Below are 18,296 nucleotides of genomic sequence, written 5' to 3' on the forward strand. Positions count from 1 at the left end.
CAAGCCCCCAAAGTCCAAAAGGGACCACAGAAGAGCTGTGACCTTTTAATTTTTACAGATGCTTCTTCAATCACTACCAGTGACCATTATGGAGGAAAAAACAGTATCTCAGGAGGGGAAAAGTTCACAAACTGCAGGTAATAAAAATTACACATAGTCTCATTTAGCATTTTTGTAACAATAAAATATTTCTATATTGTTTGCTTATAAGCGGTTCCTTAATATATGAAAAGTGCTGATGAATTTCTCATCTGCGTTACAGCACTTTGGCGGTGGATTAATGTGCCACAATTACACAATTTTTTATTCTTTCATTTAGTAAGAAATCATCCCAAGTGATTATTTACTGGCCTTTCAAAGATCTATTTCCAACCACTATCTTTTTTAATGACTTTTTTAAAAGAGTTTGGTTTACTAAAAGCAGTCCAGTTTGAACTTCCAAAACAAAGATATCAAATAAACAGCAAGATATTAGCTATCTCGAGACCAGGCTTCTGGAATATTTCCAAACCCAGGACTAGGGAAAACACAAAACGAAACATATATACACACGTTCTGGGGATAAAGAGCAGCTGCGGAACATCTGTGCAAGGACACACCTAACAGACAGACGACAGAAGCATGCCACCCTAGGCTGACATCCGACCCCCTGAGACCCGACAATCCACCAGGGAGAAGTTCATGAGCACCACACTGGCTTCCAGGATCACTACAAGGTCTGTTTTTTTCCTTTGGAAAGCAGAGAAGCATGGGAGAAGCAATCAGGGAAAGGAGAAAACAAAACAGGAGCAATGAGCGAAGAGAGCAACTGATCGGGCTGAGGCTGTGAGCTACCCACACAGCTGGTCCAGATCTAGGGTCGGCACCTTGGCCGTTCCTGAGAGCACAGGCAGGAGCCACGGGAAGAGAGAAAGATACCGACGGCCCAGGATTCTGGCCTTGAGGCTTGGGGCATTTACAAAATAACAAGCCACTCCGTGTACAAGCAACTACAAGCGTCTGTGTATTGTTTCTATGTGAAAAAAATACCACAAACTATTTTTAATACATTTACATGAATATGTATATTTATAATAGTCACCCCTTCATGAAGTTTGCAATCTTATTCTCACGTAAAACGTATTGGGGGGAAGGGTATGGACCAAACCCCACAAGTCATAAACCCCCTCACCTAGGAAATTCTCATACATCACACTTCTCTCTATCCCAGAAAATCTGAACCCAAACTTTTCACATGCTGTCTCCCCTTCAGGAGAAGAAAAAAAAAAAAAATTTACAGGTTTATTATATGTAAACATAATAAAATTCCAGAATGTTTCATTAAGGTTGGTAACACAGGAACTCACCATTTCCCATAATTCCAAGGACAGGGAATAAAACGAGGTTGGACCTTTTGCAACTGGAGCTGTCGATGATTCCAGAATGATTCTGGATCTTGGGAAGAGGAGCCTCTGGCCCTTCCCTCCAGTGCTCTGCTATTAACACCACGCAGCCTGCCGTCATGTGTCAGGTTTCTCTGATTACTCACAGTTTCTTCTCCCAGAAATTTAGTTTGCACACGGTTCAGTGTGGCCTTTTCAGCCTCGGCTCTCCCTCCCCACCCCCACAACCAGGGGTGTGCTTGGTAAATGCTGACAACTCCCACCACAGCCGTGACAAGGGTGAAAACAGCTGGGAGGGTAGGGCCGTGGCACACCATGATGTAGTGTTTCTGCCACACAAACAGAAGAGATGTAAAGACACACGCGGGCACAGATGCTGGTACAACACAGTGAAGTGAATAGGTGATGACGTGGAATCTAAACAAACCAACAAACCACAACCTCAAATAGTAGGATGCTGGTTGCCAGGGCCTGGCAGAGGAGCGGGGGGGAGGTTGGTAAAGGGTACAAACTTTCAGCTGGAGGATGAATAAGGTCTGAGGATCTAATGTGACTAGTAGCTGATAATACTATACTGTATAACTGAAATTTGCTAAGAGAGGTAAGTGTTCTTGCCGAAAAAAAAAAGAAAGAAATACAAGAGGTGATTCCTCACGTATTTCCTCAGTTGTGGGAATCCTTTCACAATATATATGCTTATCAAATCATCACACTGTTCACCTTCAGTATAATACAATTTTATTAAGTATACCTCACCAAAGCTGAAAAATTCCAAGACATTAATTTCGAGTAATAAGTACCTGTCTTTTAAATACAATTTAATTACAATTTCATCAACTTTTTTCTTCAATGGCTATTTTAGGCAACTAACTCATAGAATTTCAGAAAACTTAACAATCTCATAAAATAATAGAGCCAACGCTCTGGCTCATCACTGCCAAACCTCTCAGCTGAAGCCCCAATAACTAATTGAAAACTGATGCAGCCACTATGCAGTCTAATACAGAGGTTCCTTAAAAAACTTAAAGTAGAGTTGCCATATGATCCAGCAATCCCACTCTTAGGCATATATCCAGAGAAGATTCTAATTTGAAAAGATAGGATGCACCCCAAGGTCATTGCAGCATATTTACAACAGCCAAGATGTGGAAGCGAGCAACCTAAACATCCATCAACAGAGCAATGGATAAAGAAGATGTGGGGTACACACACACACACACACACACACACACACACACACACACAGAGGAATATTACTCAGCCATAAAAAAGAATGAAGTAATGCCATTTGCAGCAACATGGATGTTCCTAGAGATTATCACACTAAGTGAAGTAAATCAGACAAATACAAACATGATATGATATTACTTAAACGTGGAACCAAACAAAAGTATATAAATGAACTTATCTGGCAGAACAGAAACAGACTCACAGACTTTGAAAACAAACTTATGGTTACCAAAGCAGACAGATGGGGGGAGGGATGGACAGCGGGTTTGGGACTGGCATATGCACACTGTGGTATGTGGAATGATTGGCCAAAGGAGACCTGCTGTATAGCACAGGGAACTCTGCCCAGTATTCGGTGAAAATCTATATGGGAAAAGAATCTGAAAAAGAATGGATGTGTGTATACATATAATAGAATCACTCCGTTGTACAGCAGAAATTATCACAACATTGTAAATCAACTGTACTTCAATAAAACTTTAAAAAATGAAAAAATAGTTCAGTCAAGCTGAGGGAAAAGAAAAAAATACATGCACCCCAATGTTCACTGCAGCCCTGTTTACAATAGCCAACACATGTAAGCAACTTAAGTGTCCATCAGCAGATGAATGGATAAAGATGTGGTGTATTTATATGATGCAATATTACTCAGCCATAAAAAATGAAATAATGCCATTTGCAGCAACACAGATGGACCTAGAGATTATCATATTAAGTGAAGTCAGAGTAAGACAGATTTCCTATGATATCACTTATATGTGGAATCTTAAAAATTATATAAATGAAGTTATTTACAAAATAAAAATAGGCCCACAGACATAGAAAACAAATTTATGGTTACCAAATAGGACAGTGAAGGAGAGAGTTAGGAGTTTGGGATTAACATATTCACACTATTATATATACAACAAACAGATAACCAACAAGGACCTACTGTATAGCACAGGGAACTATATTCAATATCCTATAATAACCTACAACGGAAAAAAAACCTGAAAAAGAATATAAATATATGCACCACTTTGCTGTACACCTGAAACTAACACATTGCAAATTTACTATAATTTTTAGAAATATTTAAAATAGATAAAGTCTAGCTATGAACAGGTAAAAAATAAAGAGTTAAAAAAAAAAAAAGAAAAAAATCATTTCCTTTTTGTCTGAGTTCAAATCCCCAGTAAAGGTTCTCACCCGCCCCATTCATCTTTTTAAGCCACAGAAATCATATGCTGCTGACCAGCTTCTGAACTGGTTGCTTCCGATGAGGTGCCTTCCCTGCCCTGGATGCCTGTGGCTTGCAGAGAAGGTTGAGATCAAGTGATATAAAACACAGATGTCGCAGCATACAGACGGCAGATGACGGCCGAGAGGACAGACACAAGCTAACCTAGTACAAAAAGATCACTACAGATGTTAAAAACCCATCAGCCCGAGATCATTCTAACTACAGGCCATTTCAGAAAAAGCAGCTCACAGAAACGACAGTGAGTTATCAAGAAAGGGCTATGTTGTATTTTAAATACTATATTTAATAAGATGCACTCAGCATCCACCTCCTTACAGTATGCCTTCCTGAAAAGCAGAGATTGGGAAATTAAAAACTATTATTTTCCAGACTCCTTTACCTCCAGTATTCAGAATGCAAATTTGCTTCGACCTTTAAGATGCAGGACACAAAATACAGAAGGCAGCAGTAAAGCAGGGCCCTATCAGCCTATGGCTTTTAGCTGCTTTCAGCAAGCAAAGAGGGTCACAGACATGTCAAGGTCTAGTCTCCAGCTTCTAGGGTGTGGAGGGACAGTGGCAGGAGCAGTAGTGCCAGGTTGAGCCTTCCGGTGTCTAGTCCCTAGTTATAGGCATCAAGGTGAAGTTGTCACAGCAGTGGCCAGACGCTAAATTTCTCACTTCCAGCAGTTATGATGCCAACGGCAGTGGCTGCTGTGACCTCCTTGATCACTGCAACAGTGCTATTTTCTAGCCGTGGTTTCAGCGGCAACCTCTTGATTGCCACTTTCCTGACTGTGGCAGAGGTGGCAGCTCCCAGGGCGAGGTGGCCCAAGGCATCCTGGAAGTCATTCTCAGAGGCCTGCCCTGCAGCCCAGCCCTCCAGCTCTTCCAAAGCTTCCCTAAGCAACAAATGCCCTGCATGACATCCATTCTGTTTCCTGCACTGAACCCTGACGGATCCTGCCAAGGAGCACATGCTAGAGTGATGCACACAGACAGATTCCCGCTGTTCTTGCACAGACATACAAAGGGTCCAAGCTAGATGCCACCATTCCCATCAGTCTCCCCAGAACGGCCACCTCAAGCCCCTTTCTTCAGTCTGCCACACATAGGTGACACCTTCTCCCCCGCTGCGGCCAGCCCTCCGTGACCTGAGACATCTACTTGCTCCGTAGCCAGCAGGGGCATAGTTCCTCAGTCACCGCAGTTACACGTCAACTCTCATTACAGCCAGACAAGCTCAAGGACCCTGAACCAAAGGTGCCTGACATCCGTCACACACCTGAGCAGTCCCCTAGGCAGTGGCGGGGGAGAGAAATCAAAGTAGAGGTGGTTCTAAATCAGACGCGCTCACCACCTCCCCAAGGAGGGGCAGGGACAGGATGACAAGAGCCGCCTGCCCTACAGCAGCACCCACTCACAGGGACTCTCTAGCAAGTATAGTGAACCATCTTTCTGATAGGAAAATAATCTGTCAAAGCTAAAACAACGAACAGCAAAAAATACTTACGTATTCAGCTGTTATACCAGCTAACAATTTTCTGATGATTTAAATCTAACCGTAAGCTACAGCGTCATGGAAGGCTAAAAATGCCCTGAAAACCTGCGGCATGTGATTACATTTCTCTCTTGTGCTCCAGCTTCTGGGTTTCCACTGCCTCTGATGACACTCATGCATGCTGATGGCCCAACACACTGAGTCAGCAGTCAGCATGCGATACTTAATGCCACAAGAATGTGGATTTCTTCAAGACACAGAGTAGGTTTAACGAGGCTAATTCTTCTTTCATGAATTTCTTACAGAAATTCTTATGCCAGAAACCCCAACAATAAAAGGAACCTGAGTCCTAGTCCCTGCTCTGCCAGCTTCATGGTAGGACTCCTTAGTAGTGTTAGTCTGTCATTCCTAAACCTCAACTTATTTATCTGTAGACAGAGTATTGGCTAGATTGCTACAGTTCCCTTCCAGCTCAGGGACTGACTTTAAACCCAAACAGAACACTTCACAGCCGAAACACTTAAAGACTAAAAAGGTGCCACAGCCTGTCTTAACCGCCTCTTCAAGGGAACCACCTTGCTGGGTGGTACTTGAAGGCTAGAAAAAAGAAGGGAGACTTGAATACAATGAGTTATTCTTCTATCTAGCTTAAGCTCTATCTAAACCAAGTATACTTTGAACAGAGTCTGCATACTTCCTAAAAATTCCTAATTCCAAAACATCTTACATTCTTCAGAACATTTTCTAGGCTACGTCTCTCAAGATGAGTGTGCCAACACACCCCTCCCCAGGGAGAGAATTTTAGACCAAGTGCACAGGAAACACAAGCACAAGATATCCTTTCCAGTATCAAGTATACAATTTTCACAAGCAGATTTATCCCAGAAGTATCTGGGCTTTAACACGTAACTGCTGAAAAGATTTTCTTACAAAGGTAGCCAGAATTAAGGCGGCCTTTCTGTTTGATTAGTAATTCTTGGGAACAACTGCTTTATCATGCAGTCAAGCTGTACAGATCCAACTGCATTGCCACAACTTTGTTTAGAAACAGAACCAAGCAATGAAGCCTTTATTTTAAGTCCTTGCCCAGTGTTTTACTTGCATTTAACACCCACTCAGACAATTCAGAATTGTGGGGGTTTTCCTTTTAATAGAGAAAAGGGAAGTAAGGGAGATTTTTCAGATATAATGAAATAATGTTCTGTCTGCAAGAAGGAAGATTCAAAACTGTTTCAGTTCAGTCTTCCCTGTGAGTCTGTGTGACCTGCATGTTCATCTTTCCAAACCTCGGTTTTGTCAGGTGTAAAAAGGAGATGATAACCCTTGACTGACGGAGAATAACAATACATGTGCTTTTTACAGGAATACAGGCATGTCAACACACATGTTCTTATAAGCCAAATGAGACAGGTGTATGATGCCCTGACGTACGATCGTGACTGAGTAAACCGCAGCTGGCTTTACCATGACAAGTCCCCACGTCACAATGTTCCTATGAGAGTTAGAGCAAGGTCGTTAACTCAGCGTTGCCACCATAGGGAGGGTGATGTGTCATTTCACTCATCAGCATTACACTGTGAGACAGTTCTCATTAGCAAATCTTACTCTATTCAGAGGGAACTGAATCTGTCATTAGCATGTACATTCCAACTTAAATCAAACACTGAATTAGTGAATAGTATCCTTAGCTAAAATTAATAATATTTTGACAAAGTGTCTGCCAAAAGCTACAGAGGCAGGCTAAACTATAGCCCTGTGACGAAGACTGTATTAACACACTTCATGACTTAATACACAGAATTAATACTCAAGAGCTCTGATGCTCTGGTCCTAACAGCCTTCTTCAGTAGGAGCAATAATTCCCCAAACATGGTCTAGAGATACTCCAAGAGGGATATAAGCTCATCTAAAGATACAAAGCCCCTGCTGCGATTCGTATTGACAAGTCACACCCAATTCCACGGATGTTCTGTTTCACGCACAATTAAATGTATGAACCAATAACCTGCCAACATTTACCACGCACTGAAGTTCACCCACCAGACACCTGACAAAACTGCCAACTCTTACTATGAATGTCATACACCGACTGAAGGTTCATATTAACATTGTTTTTAGGGCAAAATTGAAGACATTGACATAGTAATTAGAATATAAAAATAAAAGGTATTCTGGGTACCTGCCCCTCTCTTTCAGCCCCCATAGTACCTCTGTTCCCCCAGTGGAGGCAGGAAAGCACTTAAGAAAGGTGTAGACTTTATCCTACAAAGGCCAATAACTTTTTTGGTGCTTAAACAGATTCACCTTTCACTCTTCGGCAGTGTTTCAAAGTTAGAGTCAGTGAAGTAGTTCCTAGAAATCATGGTTAAAAAGTATTATTAAGGAGCCCTAAGAAATAATACAATAAATATTTAGTCTCCATTTGTTTTAAAAGACCGTTGCTGTAAAAGCAAAACATCTTAGAAGCAACTGGTTTAGAATTTCATTCTCAAAATGATACAACATGAAGTTTTAAAAACTGCATTAACTAGGCTGATAATCATTTCCTCAAACGCCAAAGATAATTAAATGATCCTCCAAAGTATTCTATCTACTTAAGAATAAGCTGCATTAATTTAGACAATCTTATGTGATACAAAAAAGTTCAAAGAAGACGGAAGAAACACTACAAGCAGCACTTTTACATTATGCACGTCAAGGTATCAACACTGCAATTTTTTAAAGAACTGGCGTTTACATAAAAGCAGTTTTTAGACAAAAACATCCAAAATGATAATATTTAAGCAAAATATGTGAGTAAAATCAATGCCTCAGTTGTGGTCTTACAGCCAATATCTGGTCTTGAAAAATGATAGCTTTATGACAACCGTGTACTGCTGCTGGCTTCAAAGTAGGAGAGATTAAATGTTTTAAAAGAGGCTATTTCCTGCAGTGCTGTCTCCCCAGCATCTGTCTTTTGAGGAACTTTCCCTCCCCTGTACCTTGGGGTTCGGATATAGTCATCCATCACTCTGTGCTTTCTATACCCACAGCTCTAAGAGTGGACATGTCCCCCAGGCCTGACCAATCACATACCCCACGGCCCTCTCCCCACAACTGGTCTGTGATGGGCACAAAGCCAATCAAAGTCTCTGCCTGAGATCTGATTTGTTCTTGAATTCCAGAAAAAAAGAAGAAAAAAAAAAAGAAAAAAAGAAGATGAGAAGCTTTAAGGAGCGTATGACTTGGAGGGCTGAAAACCACCTTTCCTGCTACCCAGAAAGAAGCAAACCTGGAGCAAAAGAGAGTCAAACAACAGTCCTCAAGAACTGTTTTGTTCTTACTGGGTTTCCCTGTACATAAGCCAATACATTTCTTTTTAGCCACTAATTCCAGTAGTGGTTCTGTCAGGATTCTTGGTACAGAATCCTTACAAATACAGAAACCAATGTGAGTTAGGGATGTCTTTCCCTACCTGCTGAAATCTAAGCTACATATCACAAGATAACCTGTTGCAAACTTGATAACCATATCTGAAGAGTGATATAGTACCAATCCACTAAAGTAGATTTTTTTTTTTTTTTTTGTTCTTTAGGGTCATACCTGCGGTATATGAAAGTTCCAAGGCTAGGGGTCCAATCGGAGCTGCAGCTGCTGGCCTAGGCAAAGCCAGATCTGAGCCACACCTGTGACCTATGGCACAGTTCACGGCAACACTGAATCCTCAACCCACTGAGTGAGGCCAGGGATCAAACCCACATCCTCATGGTTATTAGCCGGGTTTGTAACCTACTGGTCCAGTTTAGGAACTCCCTAAAGTGCACTTTTTAAAAAATTACTTTCTTGGAGTTTCCGTGGCCGTGAGCTTTGGTGTGGGCTGCAGATGCGGCTCGAATCCCACATTGCTATGGCTGTGGTGCAGACCAGCAGCTGCAGCTCCAATTCGACCCCCAGCCTGGGAACCTCCATATGCCAAGGGTGTAGCCCTAAAAAGAAAAAAAAAAAAAAAATCACTTTCTTGGAGGAAAAAACAAAGCCATTTTAACATAATTCCATTTGATTAAGTTCAGAAATCAAGCATTTATTAATAAATGCCTATTTTTTCCTTCCTTTTGGAGTATTTTCATTTCATAAAATTAACTTCTGTTAAATTCCACCATGTATAGTAAAATCCCATTTTTCACAGTCACATGTAATTCCCAATCAGAACAACGACATACACAGTAGCCTCTCACAAACTTCCCTGAAGCAAGAAAAATAATTTTGTGTTTAAAATTCTGTTAAAAAAAAAAAAATGGCAAAGAGCCTGAGATGCCTGAAAATTTTAATTAAGTAGAACCATTACTGTTCACACTGCATACCCAAAATGAAAAGAAGGGAGGCTTCTAAATAGAATGGATCCTAATTATTTATCTGAAGCAAAGTTTCCTTACAATTCCCATTCCATAATATTAAAAACCCTAAACCCCTAATAAATTAGAACAAAAAAGCTTAACGCTCTGTATTTCTTACTGAGTCTCTAAAGCAATATGTCCAATATGAGTGTTTTGCTTTGTTTTGTTCTTCAGCCACACCCCCAACATGCGGAAGTTCTGAGGCTGGGGATTGAACCCGTGTCACAGCAGCAAACCAAACACAGCAGTGACAACGTGGAATCCCTAACCCCCTAAGCCACCAGGGAACTCCAGAAGTGTTAATAAAGTACAATTTATGAGAATAGTCTGTCCTTTCTCAGGTATTAGGATATGTCACAAATCAAATTATGGTCCTCAAAATGCAGTCCATGCTTGCCTGGCCGTGCTGGGATGTCTGAAATTGGGAGGAGAGGGGAAGAAATGCTCCTGGGAACCACTGTAATGCAGGTGCGTTAAGGATTAAAGACCTGGGGTTGGGGGGCAATGGAGAAATAATGGTGCTACCCTTTTCAACAGAAGTCAGTCAACTGTGCCTCTGACAAAAGAGAAGGCAAAGTTAAGGCGGAAATATATTTTCAGTTGCCTTTTCACTAGACTAGCCAATTGTGTTCTCCCATAAAATTGGCTCGGCATCCAAAGCAATCCAAGAAAGCCTATTAGCCATGAAGTATGGTACTAACGGTAACATTCAAGCTACACTACGGGTGAAATAAAAATACTCATGGTATTACACGCTGAGTTGAGTAAGGCTGACGGTGGAAACAGCAGTAAGTACCTTCCTAGCATTACTTATAGAAGAAAAAAAAAGATTTCAAGTTCTAATTTAAAAAAAAAATCATAGGAGACACTTCATAATGGAACTACCTACACATTTAAACAATGTGATTTTCCCTATATTTTCCAATTATTCTATAAATGTGGGTTTTACACCTTCAGGCAAAATAAAGTTTTACCCACATAACACACACAAAAACTACAGCACAGACTACAGTGTAGACCTTTCTTTACTGAACATTCTTGCCCCTTGTTTTGCTCCTCCTCTGCTTCTTACCTACTACTGAGAAAATCTCAATTTCACTCAACCACAACATATCCATCTTTCAAAGACACACCAAGTTCAAAATTCTTCATAATTCCCTCTACAACCATCCAAGTAAGGGCTGAAGGCTAGGACTCCAACAAAACATAGAAAAGAATGAAACCCTTCTTTAACCTCATGTATACATTTAACATCCATAGCGTTACTATGTCATTTCATTTCTCCCAATTAAATGACAAGCATTTTTTTGTAAAATACAGCACTTTATCGCAAGCAAACTACTTCATCTGGTGTTCTACCAACCTGTAGCAATTGGTTCCAGCATGGGTGGAAAGGGGGCATATAAGACTCATCCTAAAAATGGTACAATACAAACACAATGTATAAAATACATTATACAGTAAAATACATATCGTCAAACACCTTGTAAATAGAATACAACACAGTGTATTTTAATGGCAATTTTCTTTTTCTTTTTTGGCCTTCCCATGACATATGGAGTTCCTAGGCCAGGAACCAGATCAGAGCGGCAGTTTTGACCTACACCACAGCTGTGGCAATGCCAGATCCTTAACCCACTGTGCCGTGCTGGGGATCAAACCTTTGTCCCAGCACTCCAGAGACACCGATCCCATTGCACCACAGTGGGAATTTGAGAACTTCTCAAAAGATAATTTTGTTTATATTTGATTTCCCTCTTTTTGTAAGGACTAGAGAACTCTTTCTCTCTGAGATGCAACTCTGTATCACTTTTTAGAACAGCATGCTGGGCAGCCAATTAATTAGTTTCCACCAAAATTCATAGTAAAATTTACCTGAAGAGTTTTGTTTAAGTACTAAGAAAAAAGTGCAAACAGTAAAATCCTTACTACAGGCATTACTTACCAATGCATCATAAAGCTCCCAATAAATTCTGAGCTTCCTGAAGACAAAGGCCACTTCTAACTTGTTTTTGCATTTTATGTTTTTATATTACCAGGACTAGATCACACGATAGGGTCACCACTAAATGTTTGAGGAGAGGATTAATGTGTGCCAGTAATAGAACTTTTAACTTTCTCTTTATAAAGAGAATAATATTTGTTCAAGGAGAAGAGCAATGAACTTGTCACTCTTCCCATACAAACAAGTCTCCCACAACACCAGCCTCCGGGCAACTGAAAATCTTACCCTTGGGAACAATTTTATCTATTATTTTTTTGTTGTTGTCTTTTTGCCTTTTCGAGGGCCGCACCCTTGGCATATGGAGGTTCCCAGGCTAGGGGTCAAATCAGAGCTGTAGCCACCGACTTACACCACAGCCACAGCAATGCAGGATCCGAGCCACGTCTGCAACCTACACCACAGCTCAGGGCAATGCCGGATCCTTAACCCACTGAGCGAGGTCAGGGATCGAACCCACAACCTCATGGTTCCTAGTCGGATTCGTTAACCACTGAGCTACGACAGGCACTCTGGGAACAATTTTAAATTAAGGCCGTTTGTTCTCTCTACCAAAATCTAACAGTGCAAGGAGATAATTTTGCAGAATTTTAAAAGAGAAATAAAAACAATTAATTAAAGAAGACATAGTTTTAGTCTTTAGTACCAAAACACTTACCTCTGTCAAATCACAACCAACCAAAACTTGACTTGAAATTGGTCGGTAATATTGAAGTGGTTCATCAAAATGAAGTTATCCTACGATACACTCCCCACACACTTAGCGCCTACAAAATTTACAGAGCACTTAGGGGATATACAGCAAAGACAATATATGATATTCACCTAAGGGGATTATGCACTGACTTCAGAAGTCAGATACTGGAACAAATGTACATTTGTTTTTACCATCAATTTATGGTCAACGTGACCAGGAGGGGGAAGGGGGGAAAAAAAAATCACTGAAATTTGCCTCTTATCACAAGAAGCGCTATAAAGTACATGCCAGGATCTCAGAAGAAAAGCAATTTATATTCCTCGGGAACACAGAGTTATGTTCCACAAAAATCAGTTTAAGCATCAAACTGAATAAAATAAAAATGATCTGAAAATTGAAAGGGCCAAATGTTAAGAGTTTTTTGATCCTGCCTTTGTGGTATAAGGCCAAGAGTCAGATGAACTGAAGGTGCCAATGAACAGTATCCAGAACCAAACCTTGAGTTATTCAAATCGACGTAAGGACCCAAAAACTGTAACCAAATTTTGAAAAAGGAGCAAAGTCTAAAATTTAAGATTTTTCAAAATTTGAGGCCATCTTCCCCAACAAAGGGGCTGCCTCATTCAGTCTCTAGTTTCTTTAAAGAAAAGGTAACAGGAAATTTTTTTTGTATTGCAAACCTGGGAGGCTAGCAATTAACTCTAATTTCTCTCACCTTTCCCTTCTTTAAATGTTAACAACCACCTCAACAAAACTCAGCCCAGGTCCCACACTACCCGCTGAACCAAAGAACTAACAAGAAGATGCAAAAGGTAAGAAGAAAGGGGTAGAAGTCTTCGTTATTGACATGAAATAAACATCCTTACTTAAAAGCATTTAGGAACTTCTTCACCAGTGGGAAAAGTACTTCTAGGAACGTGCTCATTTGAATAAAATTCCCTTATAAACTAGATGTCTCAAAGGGTCAGTGGCAAAGACTCTTACCTACATTTAATGAGCTTTAAACAAGATCTGTTTCAAATTAGCTTTTGCTTAAACACCCTGAAACCCTGTTCCTTCTGATTTTCATCTCTAGATTCAGTATCAGACGGAGTAGTTGAATGCACTGCGTGCATGATGATGGCGCAGACAATGATTTCATGTACTTACTGCATCAATACTTGATCTTTGGAATAAAGCCCACATAATTTACAACCACTGAAACACGTGTTTAAGGTTTATGAAGCAAATATTCCATACAACTCTGCACAATCATAGTTTGGGGAATTTTCAACAAAATTAACTATTTCTATCATTAATCACGACAGAAATTGTTTAAAAATATACCCTTAAGTAAAAATCAAAGAAACTAATCCTAGTCCCGGGACTATTATCATGAAACGATTCCACCAGAGGGCCAAAGTTCAACTTCCTTTACTACAGGGAAAAGACAAAGTTCAAATTCAAGTGAAAACTTTTCTCCTTGCAGAAAGCCAAATGTCAAGGTTGGAGTTAAGAAACAGGTGACTAGCAGGGCCAAGAATTTGGTGGCGCAGAAAAGAACTAAGTATTACACTAACAAGAAGAATTCAGTAGGAAATTCCTAATTCTCTCACAAAAGATTCAGATTAGGAAACTTACGTTAAAGAGTTACTTTCAAATCTCCATTAAAGATTAGAACAAAAGAAAATGCATCAATAAGCCCTTAAGTCAAAGCTAAAGACAGTCACTGCCAGAAAGAACCCTCACTAAATGAACTGGATGATGGCACTGGCTCTGGCTGAGCTCCCTGTAACATCTCCTAGATGAAAGGGGAAATTAAGAAAGAAACAGTGCTACGCCAGGTCACATCCTACGTCCTGCTCATCCTTCCACCATGGACTTTGTCAGAATACAGTATGAGATCATTCCCCACCTTCCAGGAAGGGCTGAATTTACACGGTGCTAGTTTCTAAATGCCATCATATATATATATGCACATTTAGTTTAATAAAAATTTATTAATCAAGACAAGAGACAGAGTGCTAAGTACACTCAACCACACCATATTAAATTGAAAAAATCCATTTCTCTCACAAAACTTAGATAAAAGGGAAGGGGAACCCCAATTTTCAGCTCAAGTTCCTTTTTAAATTCCCTTACTCTGCGTGTTCATACTTTTTTCAAATTTAATCCCAACAGTACAGAATCTTTGTCATCTCTGGAGATAATACATATGCTGTTTTAAAACACACTCAGTTTTACAAATAACCACTTCGAGTTCTTACTTTCTAATTTTCAAAGTCATGTGCTTAACTGGCAAAAATCTTGCTATTTTATGGCAAATGTTGTTTATATAAAGCCATTTAAGAAAGCAATGTATTAAAAAATGAGAAACAAAAGATAGCAATTTAATACAATGCCTAACATGAGGCTATTAAGAAACAAAGAATACTGTTTTTTTAAGAGATTAACAACTTGCTTAGAAACAAGAATATTAATTCAGATGACATACAGCAGTATCCCTTAGAAATTGCTGAAGCAGAATGCATATTTAAAAAATAGGTGTAGTTTTCAGAACGTTTATTCTTGATAATTACAAAATGTGCTATACCCAGTACGCTTTATTTTGGCTAACATTTAAAATAGGACAGTATGCAAGAGGGAAAATTTTTATTACTATAAAAATGTTATCTACATTCTGGGACATATGATTTTTTTTAACAGTTAATTAACGTCGCAGAATAAACTCTAAACCTTGAATTATTTTCTTAAGTTTTCTAGAAAGATTGAGAAAATGTCTAACATACAGACCAGACTAATATCAATGAAAGACACATTTCTCCAGTCTTCTAAAAGAATCACAGTAACCTGAGAATATATCGCTTTCTCCTTAGTCTATCAATTTTTAAAGTTTTTGAAAATAAGTTATACATACTCTCATATATGCCTCTAATTATGCCTCCAATGCATCAAAACAAGACACAAAGCAATGATGCAAATGTTCTCATTATTCCCTGACTCATGGGATTTGAACTAAATTGCCCTTAGATCAGTAAGTGCTGGTTTATAGTATTTTGAATATTACAGAGAGTGCATGACTGGCTAAATTACAGTCCCAGAAGCTTTCCTCTACTCTTCACATATGGCTCTAAAAGTTTGACTTAAAAAAGAATTTTTGAATTCAAAAAAACATACAGAAAATGATGTTCAAAGTCTACCAAAGTTTTTTAAGTTAACAAAAAGACAACCTCACTTAAACTCGTAAGCTTAAAATGAATGGGATGGAATCGACCATATGAAGAAAATCTTAATATAAGATTGCAGGGACATATGAGTGTGTGCGTGTACACGTCCACAATACACACAGATGGACATTGCATCAAAACCCATCATGTTCCCATCAAGCCTAGACTATTAAAGAGATTTCCAAAGTGAGCTGAGAAAGGAGGAAAAAAAAAAATGTGAGGGAGATAACATGTTAGATTTCTCTCCAGAATTTTCTAGCATCTTGCAGTGAAGGTGTGGACTAATTGTTCTAGCCCAAGTCATAATTAAGCAGCCCATTATGTTTTGATGCACCGTATATCCAGTAGAGCACATTCAGCAAAAGTAGTCTGATATCTAATAACGCTGTAGCCATAATTCTCTTCCCTACAAACATCTCATGCAACTGAACCCCATTCTACCAACGCTGAAACGAAGCGATGCTGTTGACAACAAATACAAGGGAGCTATTACCTCCTATCAGATTTCACTGTACGCAGTCTGATCAATGCTTTGAAACTGGCAAGTATGCCATAAACGTAACGAGCTTTGCAGCAGATTTTAAAAGACACCAGGGCAACGGGGGCCTTTGAAACCCACCACTTCAACAAAATTCTGTAAAACCAAAGATTTACAAGAGATTTTACTCCAAGAGGCACCTAGGTCTTCCTTGGAAACCTAGACTATTAACAGCTTCCTGCAAGAACACACCATTCTGGCACAAATCGCATACTGTACACCATCGGCACCCAGACACCTGAACCACCTGGGCTGACAAGAGTTAGGCTGTCAGCTCCGAGGTGTTGCTAGTGTGCAAGAAACACTGAAGCAGCTAAGCCCTTTCAGGTACACTAGGTGGTAACCTTGGCACCCAGTGCCTCAATAGTAAAGATCTTTTTCCCTATCTGAAAATGCGGACGATTGTTCCAAAGAAAATATTACAATCGTGAGGACCTTTTCCACAAAGGAGAGCAGAAAAAGGCTGGGTTTTCCTCCAAGCAAAAACTGCGGTGGGAGACGGAGCTACAAATTAAGGAAACCCAGCTCCTGGTGGCCATCCCATGACAGCCCGGGCGAGCCATAGCTCAGTTTTCCTACCAGCAAAATGGGAATCACCCACCGCCACCCCTCCCCTTCGACAGGGAGTTCTGCACACCCAGGTCTAAGACTACCCTGGACGACTAGCGGGTGTGGGGCGGCTACTCCCCAGACACCCACACCGGGCTCCCCCCACCCCCGAGACATAAAGGCAGGGCCAGCGTACCTGGCTTCACAGTCTTGAGACGGATGGGCTCTCGGAAGTGGCGGATGACAGCCAGGGTATCCCGGTTGGTAAGCCCGCTGACAGGCGTCCCGTTCACCTCCAGCAGCACATCCCCCGGGCTGGGCGCCTTGCCCGAGACAACGCAGCAGGTGCCCCCACCGGGCTCCTCGCGGAGCCGCCCCAGGTAGGGGAACTCGCCGCGCTCCGCGCCTCCCCGGATCTCGGAGCCCAAGTCGCCCGGGGGCCCGGCCCAGGACACCGCGCACTCCTGCACCTTGCTGAGCCAGTGCTTCTTCTTCTTCAGTGTCTTCGACATCCCGAACCCCGCTGCACCATGGGGAGGACCCCGCGCAGGCGGCAGGGGTGCCGCTCCCGCCCCCTCTCAGCCTGGAGACCCCGGGCGGCCCGCGCAACCCGGCGAGGGGGGCCTCACCGCTCCGGCACCCCCCCCACCGACCACAGCCCACTGGGGGCCGGGCCGCTCCAAGCTCCGAGACGCCCCTCGGACGCCCTCCCGGTGACGCTCCCTGGGGCTGGCCGGAATCCGCGAGGACCACCCTGGGTTAGGCTGAAGAAAGGAGAAGGGGATTGTCCCCGGGCGGCTCCAGAGGGGTTTCGGGCGGGGTCACAGCCGACGGCTGGCCCCCGGGCTCCGCGCCGGAGCGGCGGGAAAGGCTGAAGCAGGGGGCGGGGAGGTGAAGAGGGAAGAGCCGGAAAGGAAAAAATCCGTCGGGGGCGCGCAGAAGCGCGCGTAGACCCGTCGCAGGATCGATCGTGGCCGCTGCGGAGCTGGAGCGCGGAGACCAACGCCTGCCCGAGCTGCCAGGAAACTGCCGCTTTCAAACCCGCCGCAACCTCCTCCTCCCTCTTCCCTTCCCCCCGCCCTCGCCCATCCCTCATCCAGAGCCCCGCCCCCTCCCGCCGCGCGGCGCCCGGCGCGCTGCCGTCACTGACCAGGCGCTTGGGAACGAGCCCCAGCACTCGACTCCCTTACCGGGGATTGGTCCCCGGTGGGCAGGGGGCGGACCACTGACGAGAGAGAACTACCGATTGGCTGGTGGGAGTGGAGGAGGCGGGCACTAGGATGACTGAAGTTTAAAGAGGGTGGAAAAAAGAAGTTTGAAGAGTGAGAGAGGGCAAAGGGAGGGGCAGGGGAGTGGGACCAGCTGCTGTCCGCAGGATCGAAAGAGGCCCGACGTGCAGCCGTGCAGCCGCTGGAACTGGGCGAACCCTTGGATAGGAAGAACCTAACTCCCCGAGGTGTGGGCGTGGCAGCAGAGCCGGGCGGAGTCGGGGGCGGAGTCTGGGATTCAGCCCGGGGCGCAGAGGCTAGCGGGTGTACTTCGCTGGGGAGACGACGTGCTGAGTCTGAGGCCAGGGGTGGTAGGGCCTCGGGGT

The 18,296-nt window shown here is 42.3% G+C and overlaps 1 protein-coding gene across 3 annotated transcripts in view; it reads right to left on the reverse strand.

The window, feature by feature from the left end:
* The window catches only part of MAGI3 (membrane associated guanylate kinase, WW and PDZ domain containing 3), a 239,427-nt gene extending 221,658 nt beyond the window's left edge, over positions 1–17,769 (reverse strand). The window contains exon 1 of one of the 3 annotated variants that reach the window (XM_001925127.7): positions 16,899–17,769. In XM_001925127.7, the coding sequence (XP_001925162.4) occupies positions 16,899–17,214 (316 nt within the window). In that variant the 5' untranslated portion in view covers positions 17,215–17,769. The remainder of the gene's footprint in view (positions 1–16,898) is intronic. The other 2 variants (XM_021090716.1, XM_005655429.3) reach the window with 2 other exon arrangements.

The sequence above is a fragment of the Sus scrofa genome, chromosome 4 (assembly GCF_000003025.6).
Source record: "Sus scrofa isolate TJ Tabasco breed Duroc chromosome 4, Sscrofa11.1, whole genome shotgun sequence".
Classification (NCBI taxonomy): Eukaryota; Metazoa; Chordata; class Mammalia; order Artiodactyla; family Suidae; genus Sus; species Sus scrofa.